This window comes from Equus asinus, chromosome 1, assembly GCF_041296235.1.
Source record: "Equus asinus isolate D_3611 breed Donkey chromosome 1, EquAss-T2T_v2, whole genome shotgun sequence".
Taxonomy (NCBI): Eukaryota; Metazoa; Chordata; class Mammalia; order Perissodactyla; family Equidae; genus Equus; species Equus asinus.
Window position 1 is genome coordinate 99,903,671 of NC_091790.1, and position 14,837 is coordinate 99,918,507.

Here is a 14,837-nt window from a genome sequence, read left to right on the forward strand (position 1 = left end):
CTGACCTTGGGGTGGGCAGAGGGGCCCACTCACCCTTGGTGTGGCCAAGGATTCAGAAATGGCCACTCTGCAATTTTAAGTAAAGAGAAGTAATGGAAGGGTCATTCTGGGTGGGACCTCTAGCTGCAGGCCTGTGACCTCGATAGGCCCACCTGGCTTGGCACCCTGCTGGGTCTCAGCGCCAGAAGCAGGTGCCATGTGGGCCACATGCTCACCATGTTCCGGGGGTTGGACATGAGGAAATGCTGGGCGACGTGGGCTGGCAGGAGATTGAAGAGAATCCTCTTATTGTCCAGCTTCACCCGCTCCATGTCGTCTCGCTCCTCCTCTGCCTGCGGACGGTGGACCCTCTGTTAGTCACTCGCCCACCCATTCTTGCTTCCTTCGCTCACTCAGCTCCCGCGTGACAGATTCTCTCCTGCACAGACTCTGAACCCTCTTCCCAACCGGGCCCTGACTTTGGGGTGTCCGTGTGCATCTCTGCACTGTCCCATTTTAGCAAAAGCCCTGCTCAGTCGGTGTAACCAGACACCCCGTCCTTGATATCTGATCACCCCAGATGTCTGATCGGGGTCCTCATCCCCCACCCACCCCCAGATGATGTCTGATCACCCCAGCCTGGCTTCCAGCAAGAATCCTGCTAGGTGGGTTTAGCCAGAACACCCCTCACCCCTGATGTCTCCTGTTAGTAATTATCCATCCACTGACCCCCATCCTGCTCCTTGGCTATCAATCCCCACTTGCCCAAGTTGTATTCAGGGCAGAGACCCATTTCTCTCCCCTGCTGCAGTGGCCCCCACACCTATGACAATGGCCCTGAATGACGGCTGCCTTACCACCTTTAACAAGACTCATTTCTCCTAATTTAACACATGCTTCTTTCTAATCATCCAAACTAAACTCCAGCTGCGCTGCTGGGCCACGCCAGGCTCTTCTCTATCCCCCACCAGGCAGTCACCAGATCCTTACAGGGCCTAGAGGATCCACGACTTTCTGGATAAGTCACCACACCGATCAGCTGGAATTTTCAAAGGACAGACAATGTGGGGGCTTCACCTTCATTTCCAGGGTCTGCCCCCGGCCACCTTCTGAGGACCAGATGCCCGCAGCAGCTCTAGCCAACACTCATGCACGCTCCAGGTCACACCAGCCCCCAGGCAGCCTCCAATGTGTCCCCAGAGCACTCGTGGCTCTGCCACCCACCGCCACACTCAGAGTGCCTGAAGCCAGGCGGCGCACGCTCCCTAAGCTCCCATTCCCTCTAGAACCTCTCCACCTCCACCAGGACTCAGTCTGTGGGCGCTGAGACAAGTAGAAACCTGTGGGGAGCTGGGGGTGGGGAGCAGATCCAGCACCACAGGAGTTCAGCCCGGTGCTGACTCCCTGGAGCAGGGGCTGGAGCCCAGTGGGTCCAACCAGGAGGACACGGCACAGCAGATGGCAGACGCAGTCCGAGTCCCAGCTGGCTGAGCTCTGAGCTCCAAGGCCTTGCGGAGACCAACGAAACCAACAGTGATGGCCCCACTCACTGGAGACTGTGAGGGCTCACGGGGCACTGCTGGCAAAGTGCCAACAGCAGACAGTGCTTGGGCACCAACCCTCATAAAGAGAAGCCACCAGCGTCACTGCTGTTCACTCAGGGATCACCATTGTTCACTCACCCTGGCTTCCACACATGGCACAAAGCCCACCTGTAGAAGGAGCACAGCTCGGGGAACATCTCCGGGTGTGTGTCAGCGTTACAGGGACACCAGACTCCTGAATGTCATAACAGTGGCACACAGATGCCTCGTTGATGGCCTGTGACCTGGCCACCAAAAGCCACGGCCTGGAGGCCAGCATGCCTGGTTTGTGTTCCACTTTGTGGCCGGTGACATGCTTTGGTTTCCTCTTCATAAAATGGGTATAAAATACCCATTTTTAGAGCCGCCATTCGTACTTATCAAGGGGTGAGGAGAGGGCGTGCTACCTAGTAAGCCTGGGGAAGTGTTGCCTCTTTGTGGTGTCATTATAACATCAACAGTTGAGCTGGTTGGTGACCTGATGCTGATGTCACATAGTGATTCTGTCAGCTCAAAGCGAGAAGTGGAGATTCCCAAAGGTAGCTGTGAGGGGGCCTCGGGCCACAAGAGGACGCCTGTGAGCACAGGGGACAGCGACGTTAGGATGAGGGACGTGGCTCCTGGGCCTCCTCCAGGGCAAACAACCCCAAGAGGTCCCCAGGGGCAGTCAGTTTTCAAGGAGACTGACCACACGAGAAGCTTCATCTTGCTCCTTAAGGCGAGTGCAGAGGCAGCAGGTGAGGACGAGAGAAGGAGCCCAGGAGCTACAAGATCCAGCGCAGACCAGCACGGGCTCTGCAGACAGGAAGCTTGAGTGTGATGGCTCCAGCTTTGTTCTTTTTTCTTAGGATTTCTTTGCTATTCGAGGTCCTTTTGTTGGTCCATATAAATGTTAAGGTTCTTTGTTCTATTTTCACGAAAAATGCCACTGGGATTCTGATTGGGACTGCATTGAATCTAACAGTTTTATATTTATTAACGGCACAAAAATTTTTCTCTCTCCAAAATACTGTTAATAATATTTTAATAAAATAAATGTAATTGAATATGCTTCAACTTTTTAAAAAGAATCTTGGTTTATTGCTTTATGATGAAAAGCTTTGGTTCTAAGTTTTGCTTATTTCAATTTATTTACAACTTACCTAGATTTATTGGCCATCAGATTAGCTCTCTTCCTAAATCATCATCTATTTTTTAATCATCCACAGATACAAAGGTGTGTGTTGAAATTTGACTGATAAATGTCTATCTTCTTACGAACCAAGCTGAATAAGTTGTACTGTGATATTTTTAACAAAGAAGATAAAAGTCTATGGAAATTCCCTTTTTTTATGATTTTCCAACCAGCCAGGAAACTCTAAGTACCAGTAAGAAAGAGTTGCTGTGGGTGACATACATTATTCCTGCCAACAAAACCACATGACAGAGACACATCCAACATCCATTTTCAAAATGTTCTTTCTACGGCAGAGTTTCTTTCAAAAGATTTTTCCCTTCTCACATGTCCAAAATCTGACCTCTGACTTTAAGGGACAGATTATGGGAGCCTACGTGTCAGAAATTATTTACCAGGTGCATCTATTGACAGTTACGTGGCTTCTGAGAAGGGCTCGAGGCCTTGGGGCAGTTGTCTTTGGTAAACAGAACAGAACAAAAAATAGCATAATCTGACAACTGCCTGCTATGTTGACATCAGGGGACCTGTGAACCTCTGTGCGGTGACTCTCACGGTGACCTCTGCAAAGTGCTGCACAGGGTTTTCAGTCTAACCACCCAACCAGCAGACCCCGACCTAGCGCCTGGAATCGAGGATGTGCTCACTCAAAATGAACAGCCGAGTAAGAGTGGTGCCGGCCTCACCCTGCCTGGGAAGTCACGTCCCTGCCTCCATCCTCCATCCTGGACGTGACATCTGGCCAGAGCCAGACCACCACTGCCAGCTCATCCTTCAAATATTAGGCAAGTGCATTTCTTAATTTTCAGAACACTGACTAGATAGAGACCTTCTGACGCTGTATTATTCAGGATTCTCCAGAGAAAAAGAACCCACGGGACATACATAGATATATAGGAAGATATTTATTATGAGGAATTCACTCACACAATTATGGAGGCTGATAAGCCCTGCCATCTGCTGTCTGCAAGGAGCCCCAGGAGAGCCAGTGGTGTAACTCAGTTTATCCTGAAGACCAGAATTGGCAGCACAGCGGGGCAGAAGAGAATGTCCCAGCTGGAGCTCAGGCAGGAGGGGCCGAATCCTCCTTCCTCCACCTTTTGTTCTATCAGACCCTCAACTGATTGGATGAGGCCCACCACATTAAGGAGGGCAATGTGCTTCACTGAGTCCACCAATTCAAATGTCAATCTTACCCAGAAACACCCTCCTGGACACCCTTAGAATGATGCTTGGACAAACATCTGGGCACTTCATGATCCAGTCAAGTTGACACATAGACTAATCATCACAGATGTATTCTTCCAAAATCCCCCTCCACTGTCTCCTGTGCCTTTCAGGTGTATGCACCTGTCTCTGAGGGCACCTGGCTCTGGGGACCACCTTGTAGTGTAAGTGCCTGACAACCAGCTTTCGATGACCAAGGCATACACTTCGAAGACATCCCTCTCAAATCAACATACAACCCAGCTACCAGCTTCACAGCTAGGAAAGGTGTCAGCTGCCCGCTCACGAAGCTCCCCTTTCAGGAAGTCCCAGGTGACCTAGACAAATGACCACTCGATGACCCCACTTTTCCCTTCCCGCTCTTACAAGTTCACCAAAAAAGAGCGAGCCCCAGAAATCCTAGGCCCCTCCCTTTGACCCCAGTAAAGGCAGAACCCCAGGTCCACACTCTCTCTCTCTACCTGGGACCTCGCTGTGTGGCCCTGGGAGTGCTGTGTACCCTCCATGGTCTGTGAATAAACCTCGTTCCTCAAGGCTCCCGGATGGCTTTTGCTGTGGTGCGTCCTGGGGTCACAGTAAGGACCACAAGGGCGGTCCAGCCACAGCACAGGCTCCAGTCGGGGAAATGTCCGTGGGGACTCAGCACAAGTAGCAGGGGCCCAGGAGAGAGCCTCAGGCATTCTTACCCACAGCATCACTACTGATAGGCTGAGAACTGACTGACAGAAAACACACCTCCTTCTCGGGAAGCGCAGAGACGGAAAAGAACTTTCCCAAGCACACACAGCGCCTGACACAGAGGGTCATCAGCCCCCAGGGTAAAAGAACTTAGTCTCTAACTTTGTGGCTGACTCACTCCATGTTGCATCCCTTTGATAACTGATTTTCACTGGAGAATAAGGTACTCTGTGAGATGTGTCTCACCAATGTGAGCAGCCGAGCAGGTGGATTAACTACGGCGCACGTCTTCAAGCAGCCACCCTGCAGAGGTGACAGTATGGAGACTCAGGTGGACCAGGCCGATCAGGCCGCATGGGGCACACTTGTCCAGAGGAGCCCCACTCGGTGTCAGGAGGGTGCAGCAAGAGGGGAAGTGGAGTCAGACCCCATGCCCAGCACTGGCAGTGTCCCCCTGGCCCCCAAGGGCTCTGGGGCAGACCTTCCTGATGTTCCCCACTATCTGGCTTCCTCAACTCCAGGGACCAAGGGGACTGCACAAGCCTCCCCTGGGGAGATGGGTGAGACCACATGCCTGGCTTGTCCAAGGCCACATGAGGGAGGCACATGTATCACTTCTGGGCCACAGCCATCACCCCCTCCCTGGGCCATGGCGGTCGAGGACGCTCGTGTCCACCAGCCTGGCCCCCGAAGGATGCAGTGACATGGTCCCCTCACTGAACTGCACTGGGCACGCAGCGCATAGAGGAATACAGCCCGGCAGACCAGTGATGGATGCTGCCGTTCCCGAGCGTTTGCTGCTGCAGCACAACCAAGCCTGACCCCCAGGATGCCGGGTGCAGACAGCGATTCTAAAGGACCAACTCAGGGATTTTCCCGCTTTTCCCCTCACCTTCCCTCTTTGCAGGTTAGGTCCCTAACACGTACCCATCCCATTACCAGCTTCCCCTCCCCCCAAATCCCCAGGGGTGCATGACCCGTCTCCACCCTTGTCTGCAGTGAGCCCTGATACCAGCAAAGTCTCCCCAGGCTAGTCTGAAGGCTTTTCCCCCAAACATCAGCATTTCAAGAGGCGGTTTTAGCAGGCCATCCTGCCTCCTAGGTGATTAATGGGTCCGTCTAGATCAGCTCCTTGAGCAGCCACCACCTTCCCAGACACCTCACAGCCGGGGCACCCACCGGTTTACAGCTAACCCGGCCTCACACCCTCATGCTGGGATGGCCAGAGTGGAGCCCAGAAGGCAGGACGCTGGCCTGGATCAGGGTTTGAGCCCAGTGCAGGGCTCCCAGCCAGCCTGCCCAGGCCTCTCTCCGGGAGCCATCACCAAGTTGGCTGCCTCTGTCCTGCACTTGCAAAGGACTGTGTTTTTTTAAAAGATTTTATTTTTCCTTTTTCTCCCTGAAGCTCCCCGGTACACAGTTGTATATTTTCAGTTGCAGTCCTTCTGGTTGTGGCATGTGGGACGCCGCCCCAGCATGGCTTGATGAGCGGTGCCATGTCCACACCCAGGATTCGAACCAGGGAAACCCTGGGTCAGCACAGCAGAGCTGTGAGCTTAACCACTCAGCCAGGGAGCCAGCCCCAGGACTGCGCTTTTTTAAAAGCAGAATTCGTCCTCAGTTTTACTGTGCTCAGTGTGGTCTATCAATCCAGCATGCCAAGATTAGCTTGGATCCCGGGCCTGATGGGGGTCACTCTGGTGCCAGCTCTCAGCTTCATGCCCTTCCCAAACTGCAGGACCATAGCCACAAAGGAAAATGACCAGAGAGAGAGAAGAGCCGGGCAAGGTGCAGGGTAGGGCCTAGGCCCCCAGGGCAGGCACCCGAGCATGCGTAATTATGAACTGTTAGACTGCATCTCCCCCAGCTGCCCCTCGAGCCTCCACATGAGGATGCTACACTGCACGACAGGCTGACCGTGCACAGAGACTTTCCTCTCGACAGCTCAGTGCTTTGGCCCCCCAACCCCCAGCTCAGCACTTCCAACTTGTCAAGTCCTACCAACGTGACCACTGACCGCTCTCAACCCACACCACTATCCTGGCCCCTCTGCCTGCTCACAGGTCGGCATCTCTTCCCTCAGCTCGGAACCAAGGACGGAGTCCCACACCTCCCCAAATCAGAATACAGTCCAGCTGAGGCCTGTTTTGGACATACGTGTTTTACATACTTATGCTACAAGGTGACAACTTAAGTTTAAGCACAAAGAACTGATGTAAATGTCGTCCCTGACGTTTATTAGAAATTGAGGGAGTGAACGTTCAAAGACTGCAGTTAGGATCTATGGGCATACGTACGTGTGTGTATGTCTTCTGTGCTGCCCTGGGGAGTGCCTGTGCAAGCGTGTGTGTAAGAGTATGTGTGAGTGCAAGTATGTATGAATTTGTGAGTGTATGTGTGTAAGTGTGTATGTGTGCGAGTGACAGGGAAAGTGCACGTGCATGGTTCTCTATAAAGACTCAGCATCCTGTTGCCCCGCTCTCTCCAGAGAAGGAGCAGACAACAAACCTTCTTGCATGTGTTTCCCCCCAGCTCACGGTCCTCAGTGTACATGAGGCCACCGCGACGTGGCAGCCGGGGGACAGCACCCAGTCACAGGCCAGGGGTCCACACACTGGCGAGCACACAGGAAGCCCAGACACATGGTGATTTCCAACCCCGCCACCCAGACGGAAAGGCAGGATCAGCACGGCGAGCAGGAGGGGCAGCTCTGTGTTGGGACGACGGAGACTTGACTCCTAAGGACACCTCACCCAGGGCAGCTGCTTGGCTAGGCCTCACATCTTAGGGCGAGGCCCAAGTGGTAAACTGAGGCACAGATGTGCTCCGTGTTTCATACAGGACGAGACGGGGATGCTATGTTAAAGGTAAAGAGAGCTTGTGATGGAGGTGAGGCTGTGAGGCTGCAGCGGGAGATGTGTTGTCACCTGCTCCACGCCCGCCACCTTTCACGGTGCACTGAGGGAAACCGAGGCTAGGAAGACAGAGCCCACTCGCTCTGAAAGCTCCCTGAACAGAATAATGAGATCCCTCCTTCCCAGCCTTGAGTTTATATTTACACCAACACAAGGTCAGGGGCAGGATGCACTGGCAGTTGATCAACTCAGCTTCAGTATCTGAATTTCCAGTCTAGGCTAAAATGTCAGATAGCTAAGCCCAAGAATTACCCTTTTCAGAGAAAAGTCAGCATTTCCTGCTAGAGTGGAAAGACCACGTCAGATGCCCCCGCCTCCAGGAAGCCCTCCTCAGTCCTTGGTTAAAGCAAATGGCTCCTTTCCAGATTGCACAGCTTTGCCGGGGTCCCCACAGCATTCTATTTCATATTCTTTTATTCATTCCAGAGACTTCTCTCTTCCCCTCCCTTGACCAACAGCAGCCCGTGGGCAGGGTCCACACTGACGCACCTCCACGAGGTGAGGCTGAGGCAGGAGGAGGCCCCAGCGCCGAGGAGGAGATGCCAGCGCCGAGGGGGAGATGCCAGCGCCGTGCTGCCCGCCTGGGTCACACCCCCACTGTGGATAGGGAGAGGTCCCGCTCGGGGGCAGCCACGGGGCAAAAGGCCTGCGGAGGCCCAAACTCCAGCTCCCTCTTCCCACACCCCCAGCCTGGCCAAGTTGGCCGTGTCACCCCACTAACTGAGCTTAAAAACACGTGTCTGAGTGATTGTAAATTTTGTGATTGCAGAAAATTGGGAATTTCCACGGCACCTACACTCAGCAAAATGAAAAGTGGGCAGCCAACAAGGGAGGTTGGGCTGGGAGGGGCTGTGGCTTCAGATGGCCTCCGGGGCCTTAAAGCAGGAGGTTCCATTTTCCAGTCACAAAACTCAGGTTACCAGGGTCTCTTTCACTCCTTTTGAACCAGGAAGGAAGTGAGGTGGAAACTTCCATACACGGGACGAGGACACAGCGGCGCCCTGCAGCAGGATGGAAGCTCGTCAGGCTGCGTGTGAACCGAGGTCTGCGGGAGAGCCACTCATGCTCGGGGGTGGAAGACAGCCTCCTCCCCTCCATGCAAGGCGGGAGGGTCGGATCCATCGCCTGCCCCCCACAGAGGGCCGAGCCCACGCTCCCGGCCCGCTGGTGCTCTCCTTCCACATACAGGTGTCCCTGGGTCCTTCTCCCAGCCCAGACTGAGCCCTCAGAGAAGGCCTCCATCACCAGCTCATGTGAAGTCTCGATGGGTGTGAAACGAGGTAGGTTGTGCAACATAGATTTGCAGCTGTTCCCAGCACCCCGCAGGGACTCCGTGCCTTCATGATGCTACTCCTCCGGACCTTCCCCCATCTGGCAAGAGCAGGTCCCTGAGGCACCAGGGAGCTCACCCATCCTGGGCTGGCAGAGCCTCGGCTGTGTAGCAAGAACTTCCCGACACGCCTGGGGACCGTGTTACTGTCACGGGAGAGGAGAACGGAGAGGGAACATGGGTGGAGGAGGCACAGGCCTCTAGTGGGGCTCCAACCCCGGGAGCTCCATTGGTGCCAGCCGACCCTCTGGATGCCAGAGGGCAGCTGCACAAATGGGAATGACCCCCGGATTAAGTACTTCCTTCTAGAGAAAGAAGTTGTTTTATTATAATCAAAATTATAACATCACAATAGCATGGTGACGATCTCCTGAGTTCAAAGGAAAACATCTCATGGGAACAGAGCATTTGGCAGCTACAGATCAGGAGGTTAACACGTCGTCGTGAGGGAAAAGCTGGTCTGTTTCTGTAGGTTCGTAAGACCAGCCTGGTCTCAATAAATGATTAACCCTGCGAGTCTTTGGCCTGGCGATTTTGCAATAGTTTGAGGCCCTCTGATGTCTGCACAACATGCTTAAACATCCAGAGGGCAAACAAGCAAAGTCTAGAAATGTCCTTGTTTTGCTGGGTTTACGGGAAAGTGAGGCAGCGTTTCCTGTTATACATCCTTGGGAAAACATGTCAGCGTGCTCCGTGTCGGCGCCCTTCCCCTGTGACACACACATGCTCTCTCGCACTGACCTCGCTGGAAAGCTCGCCTCACGGTGGGGCCGGGTGTGGCGAGGCGTGTCGGTGGTGGAGAATCCCAGGGCAGGGTCGGTCAACCGTTGTGCTTAATGCCATTTAAAGGAACACCAATGCCAAGAACAGCCCTTGCCAACCCAGATAAGAGAAAAGGCCTACCCAAGAGCCAATGGCCAGGGCCGCAGGCGCCCCTGTGAGCGGGAGGTGCAGGGCACCAAGTCACCAAGTCGGAAACCTGAGTCTTGCGTACCTCCGGGCCGGTCCAGCTCTTCCTGGCTCATCCTGAGTCCATTCTTCTCAAGCCCTGAGCAGGTAATCATAAGTGAAAGTCTTTAAACCTGAGGGGCCAGCTGGTGGCGGAGTGGACAAATCTCAGGGACCAGCCACCCTGGCGGCCCTGGATAGCCAGCCAGAGCCAGACAAGACCAAGGTCCTGAGCACAGCCAGCCACAAAGAGGCTGCTCTCCGTGACTTAGTGTGGCTGTGGCAAACTGTGGCGTCCAGACTCCAGTCCAGGAACCAGTGTGTGTGCTGGTCTCTTCCACTGGCATCTGCTCTGATTGGGGCCCATCCGAAGACTTCACCAACAGGCCCCTTGCCGCCAGCCTCCGGTTGGTTTCAGCCAGTCTGGGGGGCCAGCAGGAGTAGAGAGTGAGGGAGAAGAGCATGCTGGGTCCCTCCTGGCATGGTCGCTGCTGGCTGGCCGTGTCCCTTGGCTGAAGTTCGTGAATCCTGTCTGGTAGCCCACCTTGCCTCGAAGTTCAGGGTAGGGGCACTCCACTGTGGTGGCCCACGCATGGCACCAGCCTGGGGTCGCCCTACACCCAGCCCCCTTTCAGATGCTCCAAGCGCTGCCAGCTCTCTTGACCTCACCCGACTGGAGCATGCCCTCTGCCCTCTACCCAGACTGAGTGATCTGTACCTGAGACCACTCTCACCTCCACTGCGGCCGCCTTGCCTGATGGCCAACTATGGCTGGGCCCCCAGGGCCACTTCCAAAGCACCCTCCTGGCAGCCTTTGTGACTGTGGGTGCTCCCTCCAGGGGGCCTCCGCCGGCCCTGGCTCTGTCTCACGCCACTGCCAGGCCGCCTTTGGAGACGGGGATGGGATCCTGCCACCCTGCCTCTGAGGCAATCAGCCCCGCCCACAGAGGATAGAGGCTCTGACCCCTCAACCATCTCCTTGCCACCTTTCCCACCTGCGGGCTCTGCGAAGGTCCCCTTCCTGCCACAGGCCTGTCCCCGTCCCTCAACACCAGCCCCTCCAGGTGACTCTCAAGCATCCAGGAGGCCTCAAGGAGCCCTGGGGGCTTCATGGGAGAGCAGTGGGCTCTCAGGAGTGATGACTGTGGCAGCCCACATCCCTTGAGGGGAGGGGATGTTCCCATGTGCATGGCTGCACCAGAGTCTGCGACGGGAAGGGGGAGGCCCACCCGGGTGTCCTTGACCCAGGGAGAGGGGGCCACGAGCTCAGACCTCAGCAGCCCCCGCTCGCCTGGAATCCAGAGTCCAGGTGAAGACAGCGCTGGGCTGCAGGCTCCTTAGCATCAGGGTGCCCCCTGGCCGCACACCGGGTGGGGTTTGCCCAGAACAGGCACTGACTTAGCATACACGTTGAAAAATAAATGAGACAGGCAAATCCACAGGGGCAGAAAGTAGACTAGTGGTCGCTTAGGGCTGGGGGTGGGGAGAAATTGGGAGCACCTGTTAACGGGGATGGGTTCCCTGATTGACTGTGGTAATGGTCGCACAGCTCTGTGAATACAGTAAAAACCACTGCACTGCATACTTTATATGGATGAATTGTGTGGGATGTGAATTATAGCTCAGTAAAGCTGTTATATAACTAAAGAATAAATGAACTATGATTTTCTCCTAGCACATCCGTGTCTGCATATAGGCGCATAGACAGATACAGGTATGCATACAGATAGATAGACATATACACATGGAATACACACACACACAGGCACATGCATTTTCTTTCCTCATGACCTTGAATATACAACTTGCTCTCATGTGCTAACAGAAACCTACTTGGTTGGCTTCTGTCTTTTCCAGGTTAATTAAACTAGAGGGAAAACAACAATTTCTGTGGTTTTTGTCAGAGTGGTCATTTGCCCAAAAGAGTGGGACTGTCAGCTGTGGTAACACTGTCTGACGGCTGCTCAGGTCTGCTGAGCACCTGCTGTGCGCCAGGCCCACGGCCGAGCAGGTGGAGAAGGAAGCTGCAATTATTGCTCACGCAATGGTAAATGTTCTGTGTCAACCCGACTGGGCTAAGGGATGCCCAGAAGGCTGGTGCACATCATTTCTGGGTGGGTCTGGAGAGATTAGCATACGAATTGGTGGACTGAGTAAAGCAGATCGCACTCCTGGTGTGGGCAGACATCATCCAATCCATCGGGGCCCAAATAGAACATAAAAGTCGTGGATGGGAAAATTCGCTCTCCACCTGAGCTGGGACGTCCATCCTCCCCTGCCCCTGGACATCAGGGCTCCTGATTCTCTGACCGTTGGACTCAGACTGAACTGCACCCTCAGCTTTCCTGGGCTTCTGATTGCAAACTGCAGATGGCGGGACTTCTCGGTCTCCCTGACTGCGAGAGCCAATCCTTGTAACACATTTCCTCTTCTATCTCCTTCTATATCGGATTGGCTGTCTCTCCAAGAACCTGACCAACACGCTCACACACTGCATTAGGGTCATAATCTCAATTTACCGCTGGCCAAAGAGCAGTCACACAGACCCGGAGTGAGTAGCTGAGATTCGGAACCAGGACCCCCTAACTCCAGGCTCAATGCCTGCCTGCCTGCCCGAAGCAGCTAATCAGGGCCTTGGTCACTGACTGCCCACCTGCTGCCCACTCAGCCCCAGGAACGTGGATGTCACATCAACAGGCTTCGTCCATCTTCCTGGAGCAAGGACGCTGTCAGGCAGCACAGGAGGAGCCCGGCCCCCACCCCAAGCAGGCACGTCTGAGCCTGTCCTGCTGCTGGGAGAGACTGTGGGGTGACAATGGGTGCACCTGGCCACCTGTGTACGGTCACTGGCTTCTCCTCGTGCCCTGTGGGCTGTGGCTGTCTGGTGTTAGTTGCGGGCCTGGGTCCCGGGCTGCATGCTGGGGCCCCTGGTATGAGGACGCTTCCGCCTGCCACAGACCTGCACGGACCCCTTGTCATCCTGCCTCTGGCCCCGGGTGCGTTACGTCTGTGCCCCGTTTCCCATCTGTAATCCCACCTCCTGGGCAGGGCTGCTGTGAGGACTAATTAGAATTAAATGCCGCTTCTTCATGTGTCAAAAATTGACTCTCAAGCTAACATTCATCAGCCTCCATCCTACTGCATGCCCCTCCCCATTTTTAGATCTGGAAACCAAGGGGAAGCCGTTTGCTCAGGGTCAAGAAGTTTGCAAGGTAAGGGGACGAAGTTTGAACCCCAGCAGCCTGGGCCAGAAAGCCGGACGGCCTCAGCTCCCAGAGCCAGGGACACAGAGGGGACACACAGAGACACACACCACGTGGCCTGGGCTGGGCCCCAAAGCGGACTTGGGCTACGTCCTGTGTGCTTCTACACGGCAGGTGAGCAGGGCAAACCTCTGGTGGTCATCGCCTGCCTCCTTGGGTGTCAAGGCCGGCGGCAGCTCACGTGTCCGCTATTCCTCACCCTCCCTCACAGCTCTCGTGTCAGAATTTCCCAGCGTACGCGTTAAAAATATGGATTCCTGCCCCCAACTACACACCTACTAAATCTGGGGTGGACTGTGAGACCCAGTGTCACATCCAGCCCAGCGGAGGCCGTACCCCTCTGCTGGAACACCTCTGGCAACGGGGAGCTCAATGCTCGCATAACTGCCAAACGACGACGATCAGACGGGGTTCATCAAGCTGTCCCTGCGGCCTGCCCACCGCCCCGCTCCCGCTCCCACTCCTAGTCTGCCCACAGTGCCAGCGCACGCAACCAGCTGGGCTCCGTCAGGGAGCCCCCACCTGACACCACTCCCAAGGGGCGCCTTTGTCAACCCCTCGAAGGAAGCAGAAAGGGCTCATCTTGCCTGCACAGCCCAGAGGTAGTCCAGCCGCAGCTTGACGTCCACCTGCCGGGCGTGCAGGGCCAGCGTGCACGAGAACAGCAGGATGGCCACAATCGGCTCGAAGCTGCGCCCAGAGACAGTGCCGCCCCTTGGGGAAGATGAGGAAGAAAACCCACGTCAGTGTGAAGACTTTGTCATCGAACATGAGACCGGTCCACAGAGCGCCCCTCAGACGTGACACCCACAGCAGCGCCTGGGACTGAGCCAGGCTGGGAGCCACACCTCAGCGGGAAACCCAGGCCTTGCTGGAAGGTGGGCTGAAATGGAGAAACCACGGAACCAATGAGCTTTCTGATCAGCAAACTGGACCACACAGTGCTACGCACAACGTCCACAACATCCACTCGGGTCTGTTCTGGCAGAAGCAGCGCACCTACCCCACGGCCTTGGTGTACCCGCTGAGCTCCAGGACCAGGATGTAGGACGCCGTGAGCACGGAGAGCAGGATCATTTTGGGCAAGGAAGAGACCCGCAGGAATATGGCCAGCGGGAGGGTGCCCACCAGGCCACAGAGCAGGGCGTGGGGTGCAGACTCGCAGGGCGGGGCAGGCAGCACTGGGCTCCGGCCGCCGGACGACAGGAACACCAGAGACCCGTTGGGACTGGAGCTCCAGGCCCAGGGCAGACAGCCCACCTGGAAGAGGATGGAGGGGCAAGAAATGTGGAAGAGGCCCCGCTCAGGACAGGCAGCCGGCCATTCTCCCGAAATCCCCTGCAGCCTCCTGCTCCGACCCACTCGCCCAAGTGCCACCAGCAGGGCCTCCGACACTCCCATGTGCTCAGAGCCTTCCAGGCCCCTCACTGCCAGAGGGGGAGCAGGGGCCCCAGGACCTAAGTCAGGGCCACGAGACACCTGCCAGCCTCCCGAAAACCTGTCAGTTCCATCCTGTTACTCTCACCCCTCCTCCACTCTGTTACTCCTACCCCACTACCACCATGTTACTCCCACCCCACCTGCATACTTCTGCACCACCTCCACCCTGTTACTCTCATCCCGCCTCCATTCTATTACTCACGCTCCACTTCCATCCTGTTACCCCCGCACCAGCTCCCTCCTGTTATTCCCATCCCACTTCCATTCTTTTACTCCTGCCCTACCACCATCCTGTCACTC

At 55.5% G+C, this 14,837-nt stretch overlaps 1 protein-coding gene across 2 annotated transcripts in view; it reads right to left on the reverse strand.

Annotated features, from left to right (window-relative positions):
- ADCY1 (adenylate cyclase 1) overlaps positions 1 to 14,837 on the reverse strand; it is a 153,940-nt gene that overhangs the window by 21,741 nt on the left and 117,362 nt on the right. For both annotated transcript variants that reach the window (XR_011499643.1, XM_014828339.3), the window contains exons 13-15: positions 14,101 to 14,357; positions 13,685 to 13,811; positions 216 to 332 (exon numbers count right to left, since the gene is read on the reverse strand). Coding sequence is in view for 1 of the 2 variants with exons in the window: in XM_014828339.3 (XP_014683825.3) it covers positions 216 to 332; positions 13,685 to 13,811; positions 14,101 to 14,357 (501 nt within the window). In the remaining variant the exon portion in view is untranslated. The remainder of the gene's footprint in view (positions 1 to 215; positions 333 to 13,684; positions 13,812 to 14,100; positions 14,358 to 14,837) is intronic.